Source organism: Homalodisca vitripennis, chromosome 5 (assembly GCF_021130785.1).
Source record: "Homalodisca vitripennis isolate AUS2020 chromosome 5, UT_GWSS_2.1, whole genome shotgun sequence".
NCBI classification, from domain to species: domain Eukaryota; kingdom Metazoa; phylum Arthropoda; class Insecta; order Hemiptera; family Cicadellidae; genus Homalodisca; species Homalodisca vitripennis.
In genome coordinates, this window is record NC_060211.1 from 61,193,732 (window position 1) to 61,220,167 (window position 26,436).

The 26,436-nt window shown below is 32.7% G+C and overlaps 1 protein-coding gene across 1 annotated transcript; it reads right to left on the reverse strand.

Annotated features, from left to right (window-relative positions):
• Window positions 1–6,736: 6,736 nt before the first annotated feature.
• Window positions 6,737–18,609, reverse strand: LOC124363853 (parafibromin-like). The gene is made up of 11 exons (XM_046819115.1): window positions 18,479–18,609; window positions 13,314–13,416; window positions 12,575–12,837; window positions 11,809–12,022; window positions 11,298–11,405; window positions 11,070–11,169; window positions 10,582–10,709; window positions 9,823–9,947; window positions 8,471–8,700; window positions 7,627–7,768; window positions 6,737–6,773 (listed from the first exon to the last, which is right to left on the reverse strand). The coding sequence occupies exons 1-11, from the start codon at window positions 18,607–18,609 to the stop codon at window positions 6,737–6,739; spliced, it is 1,581 nt and encodes a 526-aa protein (XP_046675071.1).
• Between the last annotated feature and the right edge of the window lie 7,827 nt (window positions 18,610–26,436).

The window sequence follows — 26,436 nt, forward strand, 5'->3', positions numbered from 1 at the left end:
TTCTTTATCACACATCTCTATAACTCGTCTTATAACTTCCCTTTCCCTACTATGAATTGTCGCCCCACGTTTCCGAACATTTTCCATTTTAAATACAATTAATTAAAAATAACAGTACAAATGCTAATAAAACAGCAACAACAATAAAGATTAAAACAACAATAACAAATCAACAATGTCTATTGAATTCAATCAATACTTCAGAAGACGTGATGCAACACTGACAGACTGAAATAATGGGCGCGTCTAAGATGAGTCACACTCTGCAGGAATGCCACAAAACAAATAACTCCATTGCTAGGATAAACAATTCGCAGGGTTGGCTGTGGAGCGAAGCGCATGAAATTACCGCGCGGCAACACACTAGTACACAGCTGTTCGGCCATGTCTCTTCTTTTCTCTCGCCACCAGTATTTCCAAGGGTTCCTTGCTGGATTGATTTGGAAGTAAGAATTCTTGGGGGCTAAGGTCTTTAGCTGAAGATCTGTATGTTACTAGTTTTTCTTTACTTTCCCTCTTTATATTATCGTTCTTGCTGCTTTTAGCAGCTGAGTTCAGTCTTCTGTTGCCTGTTGACTTTTCAACAACAGCGTTTGAAAACCAACCTCCATTGTAAGTATTTCTGTACTCAACGTCTTTTTTGGTGTTGACGCGAACTTTTAATTCCTGAATAGTCCTAACCTTGAAACTACATTTTTGTCTATAGAGTAGAAAGAGAAATTATGTCCAATCTCGAAACATGGCAAGGTCCATATCAACTACTTCATATGGAGTATGCTTTGCTCTTGCAGTTTTGAGGGCTTCATTCCATTGTTCTGGGGTTTCAGCAGGGGTGCTTTGATTGACTAGAGCCATGTCTGTGTCACTCTGCATGTAAGACTGTCCTCGGATGGGGAAGGTGACTTTAACTGATTCAAACCGTTTCATTTCATGCACTGCAAAGTGAAGAAATCTAAAAACCGAATAGTTTTTATTCTGCCCCCCCACACGAGTCACAAAAAATATGGAGGCTTTGCACATTAGTGCTTAGTTTTTTTCAGTATGAAACGATGTAGTATAGATATAACTGCATCAGCACCCTTCTTACCAACCGATTCGTTGTATGTATAATAGACAACTCTGTTGTCTGACAAGATGTGCACATTGAAAGAGTAGTAGAAGAGTTGCCGTTTGTAGTAAATATAATTTGTAGTTGGGTTTTAAATTTGCAGGCTTTTACCAAAGTCCATGCAAATAGCTTCGAAACTATCTAGTTGTCTAACTTTTCTCTTGGCTGTCCTTTTGCGTTTGTAAAATAAACTAGCTTTTGTTTTGTGCAACTTGATGTTGTTTTCAGCTTGTCGAAGTTTTTCTAAGAGTTTGAATTTTTCTTCCTCACTTTTGGAATTTTTAATGTTCATTTCGAAGCATCTTAATTGAGCTAAGTGTGTATCACATGTAGTGCATGTATCAGATCTAGGATATCCGAAAGCTAAATTAAAACTATCGTTGAAAACGTGCCTATAAGATTTATACGACACTTCTACGGACGGATTGGCAGTTTTGAACAGTTTGTACATTTTCTTAATGTTTAGAGTTTCTGATAAATATATTTTATCAGTTTTTTTTTTCAAGAATAGTGACTTTTACGCCCTTTGAAAGATCCAAAGTGTTCTTTGATTTTGTTTAATACTTCATCTTTCAACTTTCTAGGCCTATTGTCATGCTTGCCTCTACGGTCCTTTTGGGGAAATCCCTGACATTTTCAACAAGCGTTGAATAAACACAAGTTTCTTTTTTCCAATCCCAAACATACTCAAGAAAGCCTTGTAACAGACTGGTACTTCAACTGCTAAATTATCTCTAACAACACGTACCTTGTAGGCATATGAAGCACATGAACCTTAGCTTCATCTTTATTGGGGTTACGTGATCTCCGTCTAGAAACTGGCACTACACTTATTAGACCTGCTAGAAAGGAATTTTGTTCAACACTCCGAAGTTGGTTAAACTTTGAAATGTTCAGAAGTCTTTCTTCAGCAGAACTCCGAGATTCGTTACTTAAAAGAAATGTATAGTGAGCACTAATAAAGATAATTTTTAAAACTAAGAAGGAGACAGAAGGAAGTTTCGGTAGTAACTTATACGCGAGTTTTGTACAAAACGAATTCCTCGCATAACATAGTTATGGTGGAAAGGATTGTAACAGTGTAAATATTATCAGTTAAATTTTCCTCTTAATGCAGCGTCTGGAATCAGACAATGTTATAGACTTGCTTCCTTAAATCTGGAGTCATGTTTGTCTAAAGAGATACAAAACAATCGCCAGCGAAGAAGCTCAAAACGAACTCCTTATATTGTTTTGACATCAGAGACACTAAACTACAAAATATAAAAATATGGTAGTACGTAAAGAAGCATTCTCAATGTCTCTTAATGTGCTCATTGACACAGTACCATGGTACTATTTTACTAGTAGAACCTCACGTAATATTTTATTAAAGAGACAATGATTAATTATTTATGTCAACATAAGCTGACTATTGATGGTATACCATTACTGACTCGTTATTTTGTTATACATCTTAGATTTCTTACATAATAGAATTAATTATTAGTACAGTATCCCAAAACTAATATTTGCTACGTATTATTAATTTCGATAGAATAATTTGTATTTTTTTAAAGAATTTACGGCAACATTGTTCACTATATATCCTTGATATTCGCTGGATGCATGGTAGTTTATTATAAATAGATTTTTTTGGTACGTTTATATTCAGCTAAATACATCTAAACTTTGGTAATATGAAGATTTAGGCAATCCGGGATTTCCTTTTAATCACTTTGAATATCAACAATCCACTGTAAAGAGAGAATTGCCTATGTCTACATCTCAAAATGTATAACAGTAGGTCTATGTTTTAGATTTTATGAACTAAAAACAATGTGATTACTTTGGATGGGACTTCATATAAAAAGTAGTTACTTATTTGTAGCTTTGTAACATACCATGTAACAAGTCTTTGCAACCTGTATTTTTCTGTGGCTCATGTTTTAGTGTTCAGCAACACACAAATTTAGTGACTCCAGCTTACAAATAAGTCATAAAGAAATGTTATGTGATAAACTGTTTATATTAACAAATAACAACCATAGGTAATTCTAAATACGATTACATGGATATATAAAATCGTCGGTAGAGATGTTTGGTTTATATTGACTGATAAATTTAATTCGTTCTTCTACGATACATTTTTTAACCCTAGAAGCTAGTCAAATTTCTTTACTTGCACATTTCCCTAACTACAGATTCTTTTTTTATATAAAGGAAGACTATTTGAAGAGTAGGCTATAAATTTTACCAAGCAAAAATATAAGGTAAATGTATAGGTTTTGGATACACATAACACCACATTTTCTACTTTTAAATATTTAAAGGGCTCTAATATAATATTCCATTCAGTTGCTGTTACATGGACATAGGGATTAAAGTTAACAATAGTATTCGGGAAATCACGAGATTATATTTTTTACCTGTAAACATCAGAAGAATTACTTTGTTCTAATCCAGGGAAATACATAAACAATATTTTAACATTACCTGTTTTCATTAACCTAACTCTGAGTAAGATGGCAACAGCGGGCTAAACTCACCTTTGACCCTGGGAAGTTTCCAATATTAAAAGTAGGCTACAATAATTCTTACCTACAATACCATAAATACATCCGCAGTTTATTGTCGATGTGTCAGCATCTCATTATTACTATTATAAGAAATGTTACAAATGGCGGAAACAGTGGCGTAGCGAAGGGGGGGGTCCATGGGGTCCGGACCCCCCCCCCCGAAATTTTAAGACATTAAAAAATGAAGAATGGTGCAGGAGAAAAAAGGAGAGTTATCATTACTCTTGTCTACAAACATTAAATTGATTGATTTAGTTGATTAAAGTGACCGTTGTTAAAAATATAATTGTCCTGTCGTTTAAATCATAAAGTATCAAACGATACTTTTGGGCTCGGCCTTTCGGATAGTGTAGTGTAATCACGGTATTTCTATAGGGCGGGGTCACGTGACGTCACAAAGTAACCTGAACTGTAACACGGCGAACAGTTTAAATTAGCGACCACTTCGTTCAAATTCGTCTTGGGGACGTAAAATTAGAATTAAGTTACGACGTTGATTTTAGGTGTCATTAAACTGTGGAGGTGTGTATGATTATCGAAAAAAAACACTTTTGGTCGGAAAATAGGCTACAGTTGAAAAACTCTACTGATTAGAATTTCAACTAATTTGGACTTCAGTTATTGAGGTAAACGTGGTATTTTTGATTGAGCAAGGGCGACGATTTTTTTAAGTCATTAAACAGTACTCGACTAACTATATAATATCTAGAAAAAAATCACTTACGGTCGGTAAATACCGAAGAAAAACTCTCTACAGATTCAAGTTTTGACGATTTTGGACTTCACCGGTTGAGTGGTTGAACAACTTCTTATCAGTAGAGTTTTTCCTGTGTATTATCTGACCGGAAGTGATTTTTTCAATATTTCTTCGATAATTATATAGTTATTAGTCGGCGTTCAATTGATACCTAAAATAAATGTTCTAACATAATTCTAAGTACCACTTTTATCTCAACGACTCAACCAGTGAAATCCAAAATCGTCAAAACGAATCCGTAGAGAGCTTTTCCTCGGTATTTTCCGTCCGGAAGTGATTTTATTGTTTTGTTTCTCAATAATTATATATGTATTAGTCGGCGTTCAAAATTGATACAATAAATCAATGTTCTATCATAATTCTAAGTACCACTTTTATCTCAACCACTAAACCAGTGAAATCCAAAATCGTCAAAACTTGAATCTATAGAGAGCTTTTCTTCGGTATTTACCGACCGGAAGTGATTTAATTGTTTTGTTTCTCGATAATTATATATGTATTAGTCTGCGTTGAATTAATACCTAAAATCAACGTCCTATCATAATTCTAAGTACCACTTTTACCTCAAAATCACAACCAGTGAAATCCAAAATCGTCAAAACTTGAATCTGTAGAGAGCTTTTCTTCGGTATTTACCGTCCGGAAGTGATTTTATTGTTTTGTTTCTCGATAAATTATATATGTATTAGTCGGCGTTGAATTAATACCTAAAATCAACGCCCTAACATAATTTCTAAGTACCACTTTTACCTCAAAATCACTCAACCAGTGAAATCTAAAATCGTCAAAACTTGAATCTGTAGAGAGCTTTTCTTCGGTATTTACCGCCCGGAAGTGATTTTTTTCTCGATAATTATATAGGTACAATGTACAATTTAATGATAACAAAAATCGTCGTCCTAACTCAACCGAAAACACCACGTTTACCTCAATCACTGAAGTCCAAATTAGTTGAAGTTCTAATCAGTAAACTTTTTCAAGTGTATTTTCCGACCAAAAGTGATTTTTTATATTTTTTTCGATAATTTTATACACGTCTACAGTTTAATGACACCTAAAATCAACGTCGTAACTTAATTCTAAGCGGTCATTTTACGTCAAAACTTGAATCTGTAGAGAGTTTTTCTTCGGTATTTACCGACCGGAAGTGATTGTTTTTCTCGATAATTATATAATTAGTCGAGTACAGTTTAATGATTAAAAAATCGTCGCCCTAACTCAATCAAAAATACCAGGTTTACTTCAATAACTGAAGTCCGAAGTAGTTGAGGATTTTCTGCCCTTGTAGACTCATTTCCTAAGCCAATTTAAATTTATATGTATTGAGTTTTTCATGTAAAACTTTAATTCGTTATAAGATAATATAATTTTTATAATAAATGAGTATCCAATTCGCTACACAATTTAACTCCATCATATGTTTAGTGACTAATTTTACAATTACATATTGTAGATTTGTTGCCACATTTTATTTTAATAATCTCGCGAAGTGTTATTATATTTTAAAAACTGCACGCGTGTAAATATTTGGAAATAAACTATGATTCAATTCAATATAATTTCAAGTCAAATCCTCACTGAATTTGTACTGATTGTTTGCATTGCATAAGGTATAAGTAACATGTATCACATGTAACATGTTTATGCCGTACGCATTAACTCCCCCCCCTAGCCAAGTAATCTTCTAAAATTATAAAGCCTACACAGCATTCTATCCGACGTCATTAGTGTTGTGAGCCGTGTGACTAAAGCACCGGACACTCGGATGTGTTCTGCTGCTATTAACACATTCCCAACAGATAAGATCCCTTCTTACTCAATTCCATATTTCTCCATACCAACCGTAGTATATCATTTATTGTGCGTAAAAAACAATGTAACTTTTATTTCATTACAGTTTTATTTTTGTGCTGTAGAGCTTATGAAATTATTGTTGTTTTGATATTACTTTTATTGGTTATATATAGAATCAATTAAATTATTACATAAATTACTAATTCTAAATTATTGTTGAAGTTTGTATTTACTAATTAACTTGTATTTCTTATCACAATATTAAAGTAATTCGCAATTAACTATTTTCGTGTTTTATATAATAAACTTAATGTACAAATGGTAACTTCAACACATGGTATCTGAAAATGTGTGTTATAAAAATTTGTACTAAGAAAAACTAATCAAGAGATTCTATCATGAAAAGGGGCAACTAAAACAAAATATTACAAGATGTTTTTAACCAAAGTTTATTTACAATAATCTGAATATATACAAGAAAGAAATGAACATGTACATAGAAGGCATACGACTAGGCTTTCAGAATCGAAGGTGAGGTTTGTTTTTCATCAAGTGCCTGAAACAGAATGAAGAAAATTAGTTTTGCATGCAAATCATTATTTAAGACATAACTACTTTATTTATTATAATTAAGTAATTTATAAATATAACAATTTTGATCCTTGATGATAGATATAAATTCAATCATGTCTGGCATAAACTAAATAAAAAGTTAGAGGTTTGCAAATAGACCAAACACATACACTTGAATATAATGGTGCATGGTATATAGTATGTTATTACGTGTAGGCCTACATGAAAACAATACGTATCACAGGGGGAAATGAAGTGTGTTACGGCTGTTATCGATAGTGAAATGGTCAATAATTTTTATTGACAGTGCTGTAGGTGAATAAGATTTTGTTTTAGGTAGCCACGGTAGCAACGCCGAGAAAATATTCTGAAGAAGATTGGAGCAATGACCCTAATGGATATCTATGATTGTCAACAGTATGTCTGACCACAGACATCTATGCAAAAGTCAACGTTTTATGGCTAGTTAAGGTTAGAGGACAAAACATCCCAATACCATTCCGGTGTAAAAGTCTTTTTTTCAAAAGCAGCTATTTTATAAAGTTCTACGAACTGTTTTGCCATTTCTATTGGGATGGTCATCAATTTATTTATAGGTAATTATTAACAATAAATAAAGTAGTATGACAATTTTATACAGAACAATTAAAGTCAAAATACAGTTCAACACTTGATACATTTTCTACTTATGAATGTCTTTTTAAGTATTATTGTATTAATTTCAAACGATATCATTGCATCAGCAAAATTCTTTCATTCATTGTTATGGTATAAGCAGTTGATGGGTAAATAAGTCTTTCTAGATAGAACTATTTAAATTTTGATATATTACTTACTTGTCTAGTTTTTCCCAGAACACCATGAGTGCAGCACGATCCAAATGACGTTTCGATCGAGACAACTGAATAATAGAGACATCCCAGCCTGCCACGTTCTTCTCCAGCAACATCTCATCGTATTTCAGATGAAAAGCACACACTATAACAAAATAATATATTAATAGTTTAAGGTCATTACTGTAAACTAATACATAAACATTTAATACATAAACTTTTTTTCTTTCCAATTATTTTGCATGCTATCTGCAAGAATGTATATAAATTAGTTACCATATTTTTAAATGTGAAATTAACACCTGTAAACTGATGTTTGTTGTCTAATGAGATGTGGTTTATTATTTCAAACTGCATAGATTCATAAATATATCTTGGTCTTTATTATTTAAATATTAATGATTTTATGGGCAGTAGCATAATTTAGGCCTACTTTAAAAATGTATTAAAATATATAATTTTAAAAACATTAAAACAGTTCTTAAGTCAATAAATAGAGTAGTTATGAGCTAATTTGTTAAGTACTGGATACAATTATTGACATACAAAACAAATTGTTTTTCATAGCATCAGGTTTTTCTTTGAAGCAGATTTTGAAGGAATAATATATTGGGACTGAAACATGGACCCTACGATCACAAATGGTTTTAATTGAAAAAATCAATACAATACAAAACAAACAATGTTTGCAGTTAATAGTTTATTTTAAATATACTTTAATATGTATTTAAGAAAAATGTACTTAAATTCTATGACCAAACAGTATTTATATCCAATGTTCCTTCCATGTAATATTTGTTGCAGATATAATAAATTTACAATTTTGTTATTGATGTTGGTCACTTACCTTTAGAAAATATTTCCACAGGATTTCCTTTCCAGGGCCATCCTTTGAACTGCCAAGTAGGGCCCATAACAAAAACAGCCACTACTCGGTCCCAGTCTCCTGGAGCCAGTTTCTGAGGATTGTCTGTGACTCTGTACGGAACTGTCAATGCCCCATTCTTTCGCCGTTGAAGAAAAATGTCGTTCTCCCGGGTAGCACCTTGTTTCTTCTTATCCTCTGTAGTAACGAACCTGCAAGAGAAACCCAGTGAATGAAGATTGATTTACAATGTATTTTATTTCATTTTTCATTATTTCATTTTTTATTTAATCAATTTGAAGCTGATCAAATAAGGCATCATCCTCTTTGATTTATACCAAGTTATTGTAAGCTGTTTTATATAATATAAATTTATAATTATTTATTAAAAAATTATTAAAAATAAAATATTAAAGAAAAATGTTTCGTAAAAGAATGTTAAAGTAATAAAAATGTATAAAGTATCAATTCTTCAACTAAAATGTTATATATTTCAAGTTACTTATTTGCAGAACCTGGTTTTATTCATAACCCTTTAGCTTGTCTAGGGAAAAAAATAACATTACGTTTTATTATTCAACGGTATTGGTTCTGCTACTATCAATAAAAATCATGGGAGTGCTCTTGTACTTTTTGTATAGATTATGATTACTTTGATGTGGAAGCAATATCATAATTAATCATAAAACAAAGTCCTTCTAAAAAATTACCTAGTTTTAGATCTTAAACTTTTAAATAAGTTGAAATAACAACTAGTATAATATTACATTTTAATTCGTTTTTAAGTAAAATTGTGAACAATTTAAAACAATCTTATAATATTATTTTATAAATTTTAGCTATTTAAAATAACTTTTTGCAAGATTATAAGGGACGTAATCTTTGATTGGTTATTTTATAATATTACTGTAATAAATAGTTCAATTTTTCACTTGACCTAAGCTAATTCCCTTAATAAAGTAGCGATTATCTATAATAATATATATAATATCCTATAATAACAAGCATGTGTTTATAAATTGGTTTTTACATTTTTATGGTAATATTTACATAAACACTAAGTAAAGAAAAATTTGCAAATTAGAGATTTTACAGTTTAACCTGGCAGATAACATCTTAATATTTTGATAAATTCTTGTATGAATAACTTTATACTTCTAAAACATCTGGGAGGTAAAGCAAAGAGCACAAGCTTGTTTAATTTACATTATTTCATATTATTTTCTATAGCAGATAAAGTTTTAAAATGTACTTATAGATGTTACTTTTAATTTACTCAACGTTGTCAACACTATACCATATGTAGTATTGGTATTCAATAATGAGTTACTTACTTGAAGTCCTGCAAGATGTCCTTTGCATTGTACATGGTGATCAGTGAGGTGTTTGCTCCAGGGATGATGATGATGGGAGTACGAGACGTTCTCTTGATAGGTTGGGAAGACAACTGGAGACCTGGCTGTAATCATAAAATTCATTAACTACTCATTCAATAGATGTAATATTCATTTTAACAATATTCCTTATATTTATTTCAATTACCAGGATAATAATTATTTTTACTAAATTACTTGACTACAAACATGTGCTTCACACGCTCATATAAATATTACTTTGTAAATAGCTAATTCATTTAAGTTGTCTATTACGGACCCGATATCAGTAAAAAGTTCAGAAACTAAAATTTCCACATGATGTGCTTGAATTATATCGTTAAGAAGCAATAGGTTTTATGTTACAACATATTTTTTACATTGCGTCTAATGATGATCATTATATCAAAACTCACATTAATCTGAAGTTGATAATGTATTGTATATTGTTGTGGTTTGAGAATATAATTCGAGTAATAGTGACACAGTGAAAGCGTTGAAGATTATTGTAGTTCTCACTCCTTCTGAATTATTTTTTTATTATCATTTTTAGAATTTAATTAATAGGTAGGACTGGCATTTAATAGCATCTTCATGTTTCTCATTCAATCCACCTGACTATCAACTCACTGCTTACAATTATTGTAATTGGTATTCTAAAGTAAACTAAACTAAGTTTGAGCTTAATTTGTAACAAACTGAGAGATATTTTACCAATGCTGATAGAATGGGCTCAGGATGAGGTGTCTGAGGAGATGGCATTTTCTTGTGTTGATCGCCTTCAGTTACTGACTTCAAGGACATTTTGTGGTACGTTGCCATTGTATTGATTTTGAATCCATTTGCCTCTGTAACAGTTTCATTTAAATATAAAAGAGAACTATCATATTTTAACCCTATATTAAATTATGTATACAAATAAAAAAATAGTTTTCTCAGTGGTCATTTTATTTTTAGGAGAATAAGGCAGATTATTTTCAAAATATGCAATGTTGGTATGACCCTAGTTAACACGTAGTCCAGAAACAAGCACCTGAGACAATTGAGTATAACATTAGATAACAATCCATACGACTCAATAATATTCTAGTGCCAACTGCATGTTCCTTAACAAGATCAATGGTCAATACATGTTATATCATTACCTAATAATTTACAATCCCATAACATAAGATGAAAACTTATAAATAATAATGTTGTAAACTTACCTTTCTCCTGTCTAATGAACCGCTCCTGATCGTATCGGTTGTACACTTTGGCCATAGGGATAACTCTAGGTGCGGGGGCCTGATGGGAGTGGGTTTGTATGTCATGACAGAGGTTGCAGCAGGAGGCCTGATGGGAGTGGGTTTGTATGTCATGACGGAGGTTGAAGCCGGAGGTTTGATGGGAGTGGGTCTGTATGTCATGGTGGAGGTTGAAGCAGGAGGCCTGATGGGAGTTGGTTTATATGTCATGACGGAGGCTGAAGCAGGAGACCTTTGTTTGCTCTCCTCTTTTTCCTTTACTGATTGCAGAATGGCAAAGACATCTTGTGCAAACATCTGAAAAAATTTGAAATAAAATGTCAAACAAGCTGGTTTACATTAATGCAATAATAGAACGGTGTGGTATTCTTTATCAGATATCTTTAACCGTTCATCAGTAACAAATACTTTGTAATCACATAAATAATGACACATTTTAATATTGGCAAAGAACTGTTAAATAGTTAATAGTGTTGTGTGTGTGTGTGTGTGTGTGTGTGTGTGTGTGTGTGTGTGTGTGTGTGTTGTGTTAAAGTTGTTGTTACTAAATTTTTACCTGTAAGTATAAGTGCTTAGAATATATTCCTGGGAATTGTTTTATATAGCTTAACATTCAATTTACCTACATTGTAAGATTTTTAGTGCAATAAATATTCATGGATTTAAGTTTCACCATGATTAAACCTGGAAATTAACTTACTTTTCCCGTGCTTTGTAATATTGTATTTCTTGACCTTCCCGGACGTTCACGGGATAGTATGTCTTTTATGTTGTCGTCATCGAGGTCCATCATAACTCTGCGTTTAGAACATATATCAATATCATCATGTCTTTTGATAGTAGTCCTCTTCTTCGCCAAACGTTTCACTTTGATAGCAGCTATCGTTTCTACTGTCATGGCTTCAGATAGGGATCTGAAAATAGATTTAGATATTCATAAAATCACTAATTTATTGTTAAAAGGATTAGTTTATTATCAGTACTTAGATCGATAGTCACAAATTTAAAGATTTCCCATACTTTTGTAGAATGTATCTTTTACGCATCCTGGCCAGTTTAGGCAAAACTGAGTCAATTTCCAAACCTTTATGTGCTTTACTAACTCTCAGACAATACACTAGACCAAGTCTCATGTAGTAGGTTTTGCCTTAAACCTAATTAATATTAATAGTGTAGTAATGAATGAGTCTGAAATAATTTTATAGATCTTTAGAATTATTCAAGAGTTTTATTTAGCGATTTAATTAGATGTTTTAGGGTGACAGTAAGTATTAAAAATTCTATTAAATATTAAGATTTATATATCGTAAAACATTTTATTTTATACCAAAAAACTCTTTGAAATAAATAAGCCATGTAATATAACAATATCATCTTATTATAGAAATGTATTTCTAACGCGCATATACATGTTCCAATAATCTTAATTTAAGCCATTGCTATAAAGAATACCTAAATTCACTTACTTAATGTTGTCAGCAGTTACGGATGCTTGTTTTGGCGTATCCAACCTCGCAGCAAGTCGTTGTTTCATCCTCTGCTCTTGCACATCTTCTAGCTTGCGTCTCTTGGACATGCTCTCTACTGAACCGTCACGTGCACGTTTTACTGGTCTGAGGATATCTACAGCTGCATTTTTATCAATATTTACAGAGGTAGCAGCTTCTCCATTTAAGTAAGCCAGAAGGTCTTTACGGTCAGGTCTGCGCACAACTTGTTTATTTTCAGCCTACAACAAATTCATGAGTTATAAACAAATTTCTAAAAAGTATTACCAAAAACAGAGAAATGGAGAAACAATATATTTCTGCCTGTATGTCTGTCCTTACAATATCAGAAAACAAAACGACCTCTAGGCTTAAAATTATACGAGTACAAGCCTAGGATGCTCATTTCTACCTAGTTAAGCTTCGTGTAAAATACTGAGTTCGATGATGGTGTACGTCACTCCATTGTATTTGGTTGAATGCTAGATAATATGATGCCTCATGCAAAATTAACTACATATATCTTATACATGGTAAAATATATCTTCAGAACACCTGTGATGGAACCGTCTTATAGCTACTGAGGTCAAACAATTAAGAATCAACATTTTCAATGTATTTTTAACACTTTAAATGCAATATTATTTATATAAATTGTTTTTAAGAAAGGATACACAGTTGGTAAAAAGCGTTAAGGTAAAATCTGTAAAATACTTACAACAGCTTTTCGGACATATGCAGAATGTGTCAGTGTGACATGCTTGAGTAGAAATAGCAAACATTCTAATGTATAATACTCCTTTGGTGCCCCATTATCGGACCTGTAAAAAGCATTTTCTCTGTAGACATAACAGACTTATACTTAAAAAATATGATCTATGATTTAATATTAGTTGTATTCGTACCATCTATTCTTTACTGACAGAAATGAACTAATCATTATGAAAGATAATTCATCAATGTAACTCTATTTCTGCACACGACTCTAACCAATTCTCTTAAAAAACTATATTACAAAGAATATAATATCGCCTTTCAATTAGCGCTTTAATATATATTGGTTTGCAGTAAAACTATATGTTATCTCTTTAATACTCATCGAGTAGGCTGAAAACTGTAAAATAAATAAGAAAGTAACATTTCGGTGCATAATATTCATATATTTAACATGATAAATCATTCAAAATTCTAGTAACAAAAATAAGGCAATAAGATTGTTTGAAATTTAACTTTGATCTTAAGGGGGAGAACCCTACGTCGTTTCACTACAGCCAACTCTTACCTTGCTTGTTTTCCTTGTTCTAAATTACTGATCGCTGTATATACAATATTTGCAACGCTGTTTGGTCATAATCCAAATTAATTGTTAATCTTATACTATTTAATCTTAGTTTAATAACGTTTCTGTTGCTTTTGGTTTAGCACTGGTTCTGATAAATCATTATCGGTTTTGTGAGTTACCTCATTCGATACCTAGAAGCAACGGTCCACCAAGCTAATGTATTTTTTACCATATAAATTATCATATGCATGTACCATGTTTATTGTCTGTTCCCTAATACAGAAAATAAGTATGTGTCTTGCATAAATTATTATAAATTACGAGTTATTCAAAGTACAAGGAGATAAACTAATAGTTATGAAAACAGTATTTTATATTTTGAAAAAATATTTACATTTAGGAATTGGTCATGTACACACTTGGTGTTACTTATGGGAATCTAGAACCTTTTAAAAATAATTCGAAAAAATGTATAGCTCCTCATTTTATTTTTAAACATTCTGAAAAAATATAACACGTGTTATATATAGAGCTATGGATGCAGTATAAATAAGTATTTCAGTACGTATCTAGTATTGCGTAAGTATAATAGATATTAGTTTTTGGAAATTAAAATAATTGTTCTATTTCTATAAAGATTCTTAATTTCATTTTGATTATTTAACACATTTATAATAGTAGATTTCAATAGATATGCAAAGTAGTTATAAATTAAAAACAATAAATTTCCCAGTTTTCCAATTATAAACATTTGTATTTATTTCTCATAAATAGATCCATATACCATAAACCGCGAGATTCCTGACGTATCTTGGTCTACATTGTATAATTAACCTAGCTGCCTAGGTATACCATAACTTTTTGGTCTAGCCAAGACTGGGTACAGAGCAGTGACGTGACTCGCCGGATACACAAAATCGTAATTTGCGACTACCCTCAGATCAAGAAAAATAGATAACCGAGTTTGAACGTTAAGAAAAACTAAGTTCTATAGTAAAGATTAAAATAGTACATACATTCAATTTAGCTTCTTTATATTTAGATCTCGACATTAGAGTTGCGTTTAATTATTTACAAACAAAATAGCTTAGACATTTTTATGTACAACTAATAAATTTTAAGTTTTCATTTTATGTTTCTATATTTGTAACTGTAGAATTCTGCATTTTATCTTATTATAATATAGGCAAAACACGAGACATTCCTGGTGTGTTTCAGGAATAAAATAATTTTGTCTCGATAAACTTGGTTTTGTAATATCAATGTCATGGTCTACATTTATTTAACAAAGCTGATGGCAAATCCAATAAAAGCGTTACAAACACTCACGACCAATCACAATTAAATATTACTATTATTATTTTTTTTATATACAAATACACATCATATACATTTTTCTACAAATGAAATACAATTAATAGAGGAGAAGAAAAAAAAATACGAAAATTAATAGAATTGTATATACCCAATGAAAAAAATTAGTTACGAACGATAAATTCAAGTTTTTATGTATGTAAAACCAGACAAATTTATGGGTTTTTGGCGCTTTTCAACCAAATTCCAACTTTGAACATTCATTACTTTGGAGCTTTGATGATATTAAATCCAAATATATATGCAATATCTACTGTTTGAGGATGTAATTTTAAAATTATAAGAATTAATACATTATCCAATAACTTTTTTAACTTAACCGAGCGGTAAGAAAGTCTGAGTTGGCCTTGCTACGGAGCTAATTGTTTGATTAATTATTGATTATGAAATTTTTGTCAATCAACTCTAAAGTCAGAATTACTCTTAAGTAAGTGCATCAAAATTTGATGTTATTATTATATAACCCCTTTTAGACACGATTGACTGTGACATCTGTGCTGATTTTCGGCCAGTTGATATTTAGAAACAAACTGTTAATAATATCATACATTTCTGAACTGATTTAAAGAAGTAAACATGCCATATTATGACTCCTTAAGAATGACCATGTGACCATGACCGCTAATGTTGTTTGCAAGGTTATATTAAAATCTGATTCTAAGAAGGACAGCCAGAACCATTGTACCCGATGACCTGATCGTTTTAACCGAAACATTTACTCAACCGAAAGTTTGCTAACCTTCGCCGACAACATAGTAAATACCTCTGCTGTCTCTAGAGAGGGCAGCTTTAAATTAATTGTTTTAAGACATTTTAACATTAGGACGCCCAACACGTCTGAGAAACTGCTTCATATTGGTCCATTTATTTGCAAATTCTTTATCCTTTGAACCCGTGTGCAACGCCAGATCCCTTCTCTTACCAAAAGGTGTAGCATTCTATCGACTAGGTCATAATTAATTAGCCATAAGTTCGACCAAAATGACAAAATGTGTTCCTTAACCTTTAAATTAAATTTGTAAAGATAGAACTACTTATAAACGTTTTTGATAAAAACAAAGACATTAATATACCACGTAGGTATCCGGGCAACATATTTAATGGTCCTAATGACTATTATAACAAACAGTAGTCTAATATATTTCGGGAAATCAATACTTAATTATTATCATCGTAATGAAAACAGGTGATTGCAGAGACTCTATTAGTAACGCTGAAACGAAAGTTTTCAGTTACGCATTATTTATTGATTTCTGGTTACGAGAAATTTATATTAGACCCCTTTGTTTATATTTATTTTTTAGACAGTAAAAGATTTGAAAAAATATAATAATAAAAGAAATATAAAACAATGGCTGTTGCTGAGTATGATGTATGTGGCAAATTTATACATTTAACAATACTGCAAAAGTCAGATTATCGTAATTTTTTGGGTGTCTTAATTGATTCTTTATGTAAGAAACAAATTCTGCATGTGGCAAAATCCAGTAATACTTTGCAATTCCGGTAACAAAAACCGGTTTTATTAAAAAAAAAAAAAAAAAAACACACTACATGTTGTTGAATGTAAAAAACGCCATAAATACCTATTGTTTTAAACTTAATACGTCAAGCAAATTGGTAGTTGGGTTGATAACCACTATTTTTGTTAACCAAGTTTTTTAGAAAAAATTATAATATTAATATTTAGGCAAATTAGTATTAAGTAGTATTTTATGTATAACTATAGGGCTCAAAATTACACTTATTGCATTAAATGAAATAACATCTACATCAAAATAATAATATGACTAAAGTCTATGTCTAAACCATTTACTTTGCATAGAGGCATTGTGGCACAGAAACGTTTTTATAGCCTAGGTTATGAAAGGAATACTTGGAAATGTTCACTAATGTAGCCAATAAGTGATGGCATTATTGTAAGTGTCATGTGAAATCTAGACCCTACATATTACAATATAAGTTCTATTTTTCCATATAACTTACAGAGATTGCATACAAAAAAGACAAAATTTGCTTAAATTGAATACAATGTCCTATAAATATAATACATAACAGTGGATTATAACAACTCAGAATGAAACAAACAAATATAAATGGCACAATCAACCTTGTACTTTCTGAGATAGCTTGCAAAGATATGAATAAAAAACTGAAATAGTCTTTTTAATCAATCATAAACATGTGTTTTTAGTTTATGAATACACTACCTATCATACATTACGTTTGTTACGGAAGGAACAACTTGTGTAATAAAACGATTGAAGTAAATTGGACTCCGATGATTCAACATCCAATACAATTCAATTATTTTTGAAACTATTTTTAATAATAAAAACCAAGATAACGCTCTTATTTTTATAGTTTACATTAGACTAAGTCAAAAAAATCTGAATTTCCTCTACAGTAAATATGAGATCAGTATAGGATCAAAATTTTTAGATGTCCAAGTAATTATGGTAACCAAAAAGAACTAGAACTAAAATTACGAGAGTTACGTTAAAAGTAGGGTGTTTATTATTCAATTACTCAGTTCAAGGATGTGTGTCGGCCCGCTCGCAAACTGTAGCCTACATCAAGAGGAAGCCGTCATAGGTTGGTTCCATATTGTATTTAATTTAACTATTTCTCATTATCTTTTATTGTACCGGGATTAGAACTCCAATGGTAGGTTAAAAATAAATTGTAAATCACGATGCAAATTTTAAACTTGACACTTTGTAACTTGGGAAACCTTGGGTAATTATATTATAATAGCTGTAATTTATAATAATTGCCAATAGTTCCACAGGATGTAAGTCAAACTGCTTGTTGTTTTCTAGGACCTCAGAGTAAATGGTACATATTCGGCCACCTGTAATGATCTTTTTGTTTAGTTTTTCGTATTAATTCATTGACAATTGTAAAAAGTTAAACGACAAAAATCGTTAAAAGTGCATTATTAAAAAATATTGTTCAGAGGAGATTTTGTAATCCAGTTTAGGTTAATACTTGTGAGTAGAAAAAAATTAAAACAGACTAGATAGATCTATATTTGACAACACAAATGAGTCAAAAATATATTTTAAAAAGAAGGTTAGATTAATAACTATATTTCTAGAGCTTTGGTACCAAGATAAAATTAGGTTATAAAACACAATTAAATTATACTCAAAGTAAATTAAAGTAGTAGAGTAATAGTCTTTAAAAATTACTAAAGTAAGATACTCGTATGTTTACACACTTACCTCCACATAAGGTAGTTGGTCTTGACGTGTTTTGGCCATGAATGCTCGCCAAAACATATGCGGTTGTCCCTTTCGATGATCTCTTCATTCTTCACATTGTACAACCGAAGAAGATTTAGAATATCTGCCATGACGTTGGTCGACACAAAAGAAAGTAGCAGAGATACTCGTACACTTAGGATACAGCACTACCACAAACAGTCTACAGCGGTAACAATCATAGACTGGGAAATCAATGAGCTTGGTTGGGTTGGAAAGGCAACCCCGGAAAGTGGAGGGGGTACACAGCAGTTGCTCGCTGGTGATTGGTGCGGGGATGGGTCGATGGGGATGTGACGGGGAGAGAGGCAGCCAATAGGACATTGGGATAGCCTAGGTGGGGGTGTATTTTATTAGAAGGGAAAATAGTTGACAGTGCAATAAGAAATGTAATTGCGCTTTGAATAATTCCCTACAATGCTATTTCTAATAATTTTCCAATTAACAACGTAAAACAATTGAATTTAAGCATAAAACTATAGTTATGAGTATTATTTCACGCTGTTAACACATAAACTTTATGCGCTGTCCCAGATCACCCGTCCACTATTTATATAAGGAGAAGCATATGAGGTATTATAGGAAACAGCTATTAAATTGCAAACCGACAAAAAAGATATTGGTTACATGTTAAAACTAGTTTTAATTTCAATTTACAGAGTATTCCTGAAATAGAAGTTCACATCTCCGAATTCCGAAAAATCCAAATGTTAACATAAATTAATTGATGGTAATTTTAAAGTTTATTTGAAGGCCAACATTTTCAACTTTGTTTCACGTTTTTATCTCTGTCCGTTCCATAAGAGCGCCCAAAAATATTCAACACTTATTCCAAATTTTTAAAACTTTTAATTTAAATTATTTAAAAGAATTTGAAATGGTTAGTTAGTGGTTATTAAATGTTTCAAATACTGATCTAAAGAATTGTACTCAAGACAATTTTTTATTTAAATAGTTAAAAAACTATTCCACGTAAAATAAAAAGTAGCCTATTGGATAAGTTAGGAAGAGCAGTCAAAATTTTACAAAATTTTAAGGTTAGTCCTCTTCTTTATTACAGAGAAACACTAGTGTGACGGAACATGGCATTGATTATACTCTTATAATGTATGACAAGGGTCGTTCGAAAAGTAAGTTGCAATTAAGTGTTTTATAACACATCCAATGTCAAACACTTTAACCACCCTGTCAAAACATCAAATCATTCTAAAATTTTACAACTATATAATCAAAACAATAAACTTGTACATATCATGAATAATTATTCTTGTTTAATTTGGATAAAAAGTTTACTGGTTGTAAATGTTTAAATTTGCAGTTTAATCGAAAAGCGCCAAAGTCCTGTAATTTTTTACCGACTTAAAAATTTATCGTTTCAATAATTTACCTTAAATGTTATAACGTAAAAAGAAACACCCTAAATTTGATGTAATTCGTGGAATTTTAGCTATACTAGTTCGTTTGCGGTTAGCGTTCAAACTCTGGTATATTTTTTTGTTCAAGAATAGACACATTTATTGAGGAGGAAATTGTGATTTTTCTGATTTAGACAAAAGTAAATTAATAAAAATGATTAATTAATTAAAAATATGGTTATATGTTTAAACATACTGTAGTTTCTAATTTTGTCACGTGCATCATTCATCATTGGCTATAGCTTTAAATTAATATAAAATTAATTAAAAATAAATAGACACACTTATTGAGGAGGAAATTGTGATTTAGAGTAATAAAAATATGAGTGTCTTTTTATGGAGAACAAAAAGTTTGGTGAAGAGGTTTGTGGTGACCGCGGCTATACCTCAGTTTCCTTGTGTCAAGATGAACGCAGACTTTCGGGGATATAATTGTGCGGCGATGGTACTTTTCCTGTCTACTTGCAAATTACGCCGATGATCACTTTTCAGAGACAATCAGTGTGCGCCGGTGGTCACTTTTAAACCCAACCTAGGCTATATGTTACCAAGAACCAGAACTCCATCTCAATATTCTAGTCAGATGATCTCACTATCCATGAACAATAAAGTTACCGGTTAACGGAATGTTAGAGCTACATTCACTGAGAATATTAGCCGTTTCTTTTTATCATAAATGTTTATAAATGTTCTATCTTCACACCTTTATTTTACAGGTTAAGGAACACATTTAGCATTAATAGTTGTTATTATGCTCAATGAATTATGGCCCAGTCGATAGAATACTACAACTTATGGAAACAGAGGTTTTCAAAAGTTAGTCAATGCTTTAGAGGATATAAAAGTTTAAAGGTAACGGATAAATATGACGCAGTTTCACAGACATGGTGAGTGCAGGCATTGCTAACATTTGTCAGAACTGCAATAATTAGTAGCTGCCTCTCTAGCGACAGCAAAGATACTTATGATGTTGTCGGCGGAGATTAGTGGACTTTTGGTTGAGGAAACCTCGGTTCCAGCGTTCAGATCATGGCAGGTATTCGCTGTACTTAGAAGCAGATTACAATAAAACCAACACCAGTTGTTGTAATAAAGTCATTGTAATTAGCATAGTGTTTTAAAATAGCTTTCTAGATGTTTTTAGGTCAGTGGATATTAAACATGTATTAGAGTTATCAGTTATGTAAGAGATAATGATAATTATAACAAACATATTATGATGAAATACCCCTAAATAATTAATCTGTTACCACAGATCATTTATTTATTTATTTATTGTTTATTTATTTATTTATTTATTGTATCAACGGTTACACCATTTCCATTCAATAACAAATTATAGACTCAAGAATACTTGACTACTACTTATTAATTATATTATATCAATGAGAATTTACCAAGATAGTCTAAATAAGTGACAGATACATTGATAAGAATATCAAAAACGACTAAAATCCATAACAATAACGAGTAAATTAAATAGTAAACAAAAAGCAACTAACAATTGGACATAAATTACGATCAGTTTTTAGGAGAACTTTCCCACATTTGAATTTCTGTATGTGGAACTTTAAAGGCGCCACCAAGCACTTTATTCTGCTCCGAACTAATCCAATTAGTAAAGAAGTTCCACACAGGAACCAAACAATTTCACTTAATTTTGTGACCCTATAAAGGCGCCACCTATCACTTCTCACCATATACATGCTCAACCAATTTACTTATGTTGTTACACTAACAGAAAAAAGCATCAAATTTAACAATGTATAAATAAATAAGTTGAAACAATATAACAATAACAATAATAATAATAATAACAATTAATAATGATATTTTAACAATAATAAATAGATAAAAATTTCAATAATTTGATGTGTGTGATAAATTTAACAGTGATAAAAATAAATAAGTTAACAACAATATAAATAATTTAAACAATAACATAACATATGACAATATTTAATAATAACTATATAAGCAACAACAACAATGACCAATTAATCTACAAATCACAAACTTAGATGTGAACTGGACGCAATAAATAATGTTAATAAGTGCATGATATGGTAGACATATGATCAAGACTAATTGGTACACAATAACAAGTAAGAATAAATATTAGTAAGTAGTTTATAACTTAAAAAGTCTTCTTAATGCTGATTCAGAATCAAAGAAGAAATCATATCCCAGCCCCGAAGGACAGTGCATTTCCTCTTCTTTGGAGTCTAGGCAGACAACTATGGTAGGCGTAGGATGTGGAGTACTGGTGACGAAAAAAACAAGTCTCGAGATCTGGTTGATCCAGGGATGCGGAAACTAATCCTTGAAAGAAGATCATCACAGTCAACCTGCCGGTGAGAAGTTTACGCAGGAAGACAGCATCAGCAAGTTGTCTTCGCACAGAAAGGGACAACAGCCCAAGAGACTCCGCTATTGTGTCAACAGGTGCTGCCATATAATCATAGCCCAGCCTAACTCCTATTATCCGCAAAAAGCGTCTCTGGATCTTCTCTAATCGATCTGTATCATCAACTTGATAAGGGGCCCAAACAACACAGCAATATTCCAGGATGGAGCGGATAAGTGCAGTGTACAAGGACATCAAGGCTCTGGTGCTAAGGCCATTTCTAGAAGTGCGGGATTATGAAGCCTAGTGTTCTAGAGGCTCTGTTGCAAATATGGTCAATGTGTTTGTCCGGCCGTAAATCAGCCGAGAAAATTACACCAAGGTCCTTTACCTGAGTTTTTTCTTGGTAACACAGTACCACACAGCTTATACTCGATCATAACAGGGTCAGCTGAACGATGAAATGTAACAACTGCACACTTGCTTACATTCAACCTCATGCAATTCAGGGAGCACCACTTTTCAATCCTGTCGAGACCATCCTGAAGTTGTTGACAGTCATTTGGACCCGTAATTGCAGAGAAAACCTTGATGTCATCAGCAAAAATAATAAACACTTAAGACCAATTGCACTAACAATGTCGTTAATAAAGATGTTAAACATAAAGGGTCCGAGATGGGATCCCTGGGGTACACCTGATTTGGCCAGAAAGGGTTCAGATAATGCACCCGCAAACTTAAACCACAAAGTTTCCTGTTATAAGGTAGGAGTTAAACCATTTCAACAAGGAGCCATCTATGCCATAGGTTCTGGAGTTTATAAATCAAGTGATCATGGTTGACACTATCAAAGGCTTTAGCAAAATCAATGTATGCACTGTCAACCTGTAGTCCGTCACTAAATGCTGAGATGATGTAATCTTCGTATAGAATAAGGTTAGTTGAAGTGGACCTTCCAGGCAAAAAGCCATGTTGCTCCTTCGAAATTATACTCTTGAATGTAAAAGACAACTGGTCCAACACTAAGCTTTCGAATACCTTCCCAATAGCTGATTGGATTGCAATAGGACGGTAATTGCTTATGTTTTTAAGATCAGAGGACTTGGTGGATAGGGACAATGAAGCTAGATTTCAACCTCTCCGGGAATATTCCCAGTTCAGCAAAACGGTTGAACAAGACTGTCAGCTGAGGAGCAAGCAAATCATGACAATAACACTAGATGGAATTTCATCAGGTCCAGGTCCTTTGTAAGGATCAAGAGACGCTAGCTTGGCGTTCACATCTTCTTGTCTGAGAAACACAGGTAGAAATATGAAAAGGTGACTCAATGTTTAATGGCGAAGGTGGCAAATCAGAGGAAGAAAAGACAGAGAAAAAAGGCAGCAAACAGATTGCATACTGATTTAGGAGAAGATTCTTTTCTGCCTTCGTAAAAATATTCATCTACACTCTGAATATTTGTCTTCATGTTATTCACAAAAAGCCAGAAAGACTTAACGTTGGGTGGGAATTGGCAGAATTGATGTGGCCTATATAGTCAGAATAACACTTTCTACTGAGGGCTTTGCATTGATTTCTAACCTTGCAAAATTCATTATAATCATTGAGTCCAAGGCTACTTTTATAGATCTTATGAAGTATCTTCTTTTTAACCACAAGATGTCTCAGGTCAGCTTGAAAAAACCAACAAGGAAACCTCCGTCTACCAATAGTCTTTAATGGGGTGGATTCAAGTACGACCTGTGTATGCCATCAACATATTGGTCAAAAGTACTCATTAGGATTGTCAATATCAAAATAGGTGGTTCCAATACTTATGCTAAGCCTCCTGAAGATATCAGTCAAGTTGCATCTACGGAAATCAGGGATGGTTATCTCACCGGCTGATTACAATCAGCTCTAAAATTGATAGTAGTTACTAAGTGCCGGGTGGGCATTCTCAACTGGTAAAAGGGGATCAGGAGCTGGCACCATATGGAGGAAACGAGAACTAAAAACAAGATCAAGAAGTACTCCTCGGGCATTAGAGATTCTGTTGACCTGAGCCAAGTGGTGAGTAGAAGCAAATATCGATAATAAATTGTGAAGCCCTAGTAGCCCCCACAAGCTTAGGATCCAGCCAGTTAGTTTCAGGGGAATTGAAATCTCCACCAGAAACAATGTCCTCATGGTCAAGCTCGGAAGCAAATCACATCATCTACCATGTCGGCATACTGAGCATAGGAATTGGCAGGCTGTTGCGGAGGTTATATATACACCGCTGATTAGCAATCGAGAAGAGAGAGACGATTTGATGGAAATAAACAAAGTTTCAATACCTGAGCTGAAGGGTGTATTTTCGGTAGCTCTGATAGAGGACTCGACTGCAACAAGGACAACCCCCTCCTGAACGACTTGTCACTTGGTGTTGGCCGAACGATCCTTACGGAAGATAGAATAGTTTGACAGGACCCAATTCCTCATTTCCAATATCTTCATGAAGGTTGGTCTCAGTCAATACTAATACATCATATACACAAGTTGCAATCGCTTCCCGTAGGACATGTAATTTAGAGCGCAATCCATTTACATTTTTGGTAATAGATAGAGAGGTCATTGCGCTTAGTGTAATTTAGTTTTTTGGAGCCTCATTAACAATTTTTGGGTACACCATTGCGGTACTTTATTGTGAGGTTGGGTTCACCAGCATCCACTCTGCTTTTGAGCTCCTCTCGTAGATTATTTCAGGAACTGCCTTTCGGCAAGAGTTCTGTCACGGGAAATGCTGATATCGGACAACATCTGGTCTAGATCATCCTTGTTGAAATTCTTCATAAGTTCCGTGACATTGCCAACATTCTCGAAAATTATTTTGAGTGGTCTAGGTTTCTTAGAAGATGCACCTCCCAGGCGAGTAGTTCTGAAATGATGAGGGCCATTCGAATGGCAAAACTTCTTAATCAGAATAGTGGCCAAATCATTGTCATATTTGATTCTCAAGTCAGATTTCTTACTATCGCTTTCCGAAGCCCCGTACACAAGCACATTGTGAGCCCGACGGGTACGATCAGCTGTTTCCTCCAAGATAGCTTCAACAGTCACAGATTGCGACTTGATGGAACGCAAGGAATTTACCTCCTTTTCCATTAGATTCCACCCGTTTCTCCACATCAGAGATACGTGGTTCAAGTGAAGAAATGGTTGTTAGCATTAATTGCAGAGATATCACTCTTTATGGATGTGATATCCGCAGGAACACCAGAAAGATTATCCAATCTTTTCAAGATCTCACCCATCTGAGAGATAAGCAGGGAAGTGGGGTGTTTGGTCAGCAACAATGCAATCCGCACGACCACAGTTCCATTTTCGACGGCTGTCGTTAGCTAATTTATTATATTCGGACTCCGTGACATCAGTGCACATGGCATGAAACCATCGATCACATTTATGATCGCACTGTAAACCTTTCTCAGTATCAAGGGACTGTTTTCATGCAAACAGTGCAAGTTTGCTTATTCGGAATAAAGGACATCTTGTATAGACCAATATATCCCACCTTATTATTTGAGGATATTTATACGTGTCAATATTATTCTACAGTTTATAATGAGTTGACGTTTTCAATTTGAAGCTACTCAGTCCACCTCAGAATTGAACACCTAGAAAATTGAATCTAGAAAATATGTAAGACAAACATGCAGGCAACACGGTGATAAAGTAGCTTACATGCACAGTTCATACGAATTGCAAAACTGTAGGCATCATGCATAAAGACGTGCTGGGCTAATATTACACTCTATATTTCACAGTCTATGACTATAAAAGAAAGAAGACAATTTAAGCAACAATTTGTAATCGTCTGCTATCCTGCACATTCAATGTTAGTGAGATAGGTTGTTTTAATTTAATCAATAGTGAAATATTTAGCAAAGCATATTTAAAGATTATAAATATTGTTGCACTCACTCGATTAAAATGAAGAGATAAATCCAACATTAGAGCACTTGAACACCAATGAAACTAAGAAGATCAGCTTAATTATTAGCACTAGCAAAATACGTTGGATTCAAAACTGCCATCCAAAGACCAAAAAAAGCTGTTTTAACAATGCTGTTTTAACAAGATATTGTATATTCATAAGTGAACTCATGAGAAGGAATGTTTAGGGGTTTTAAAT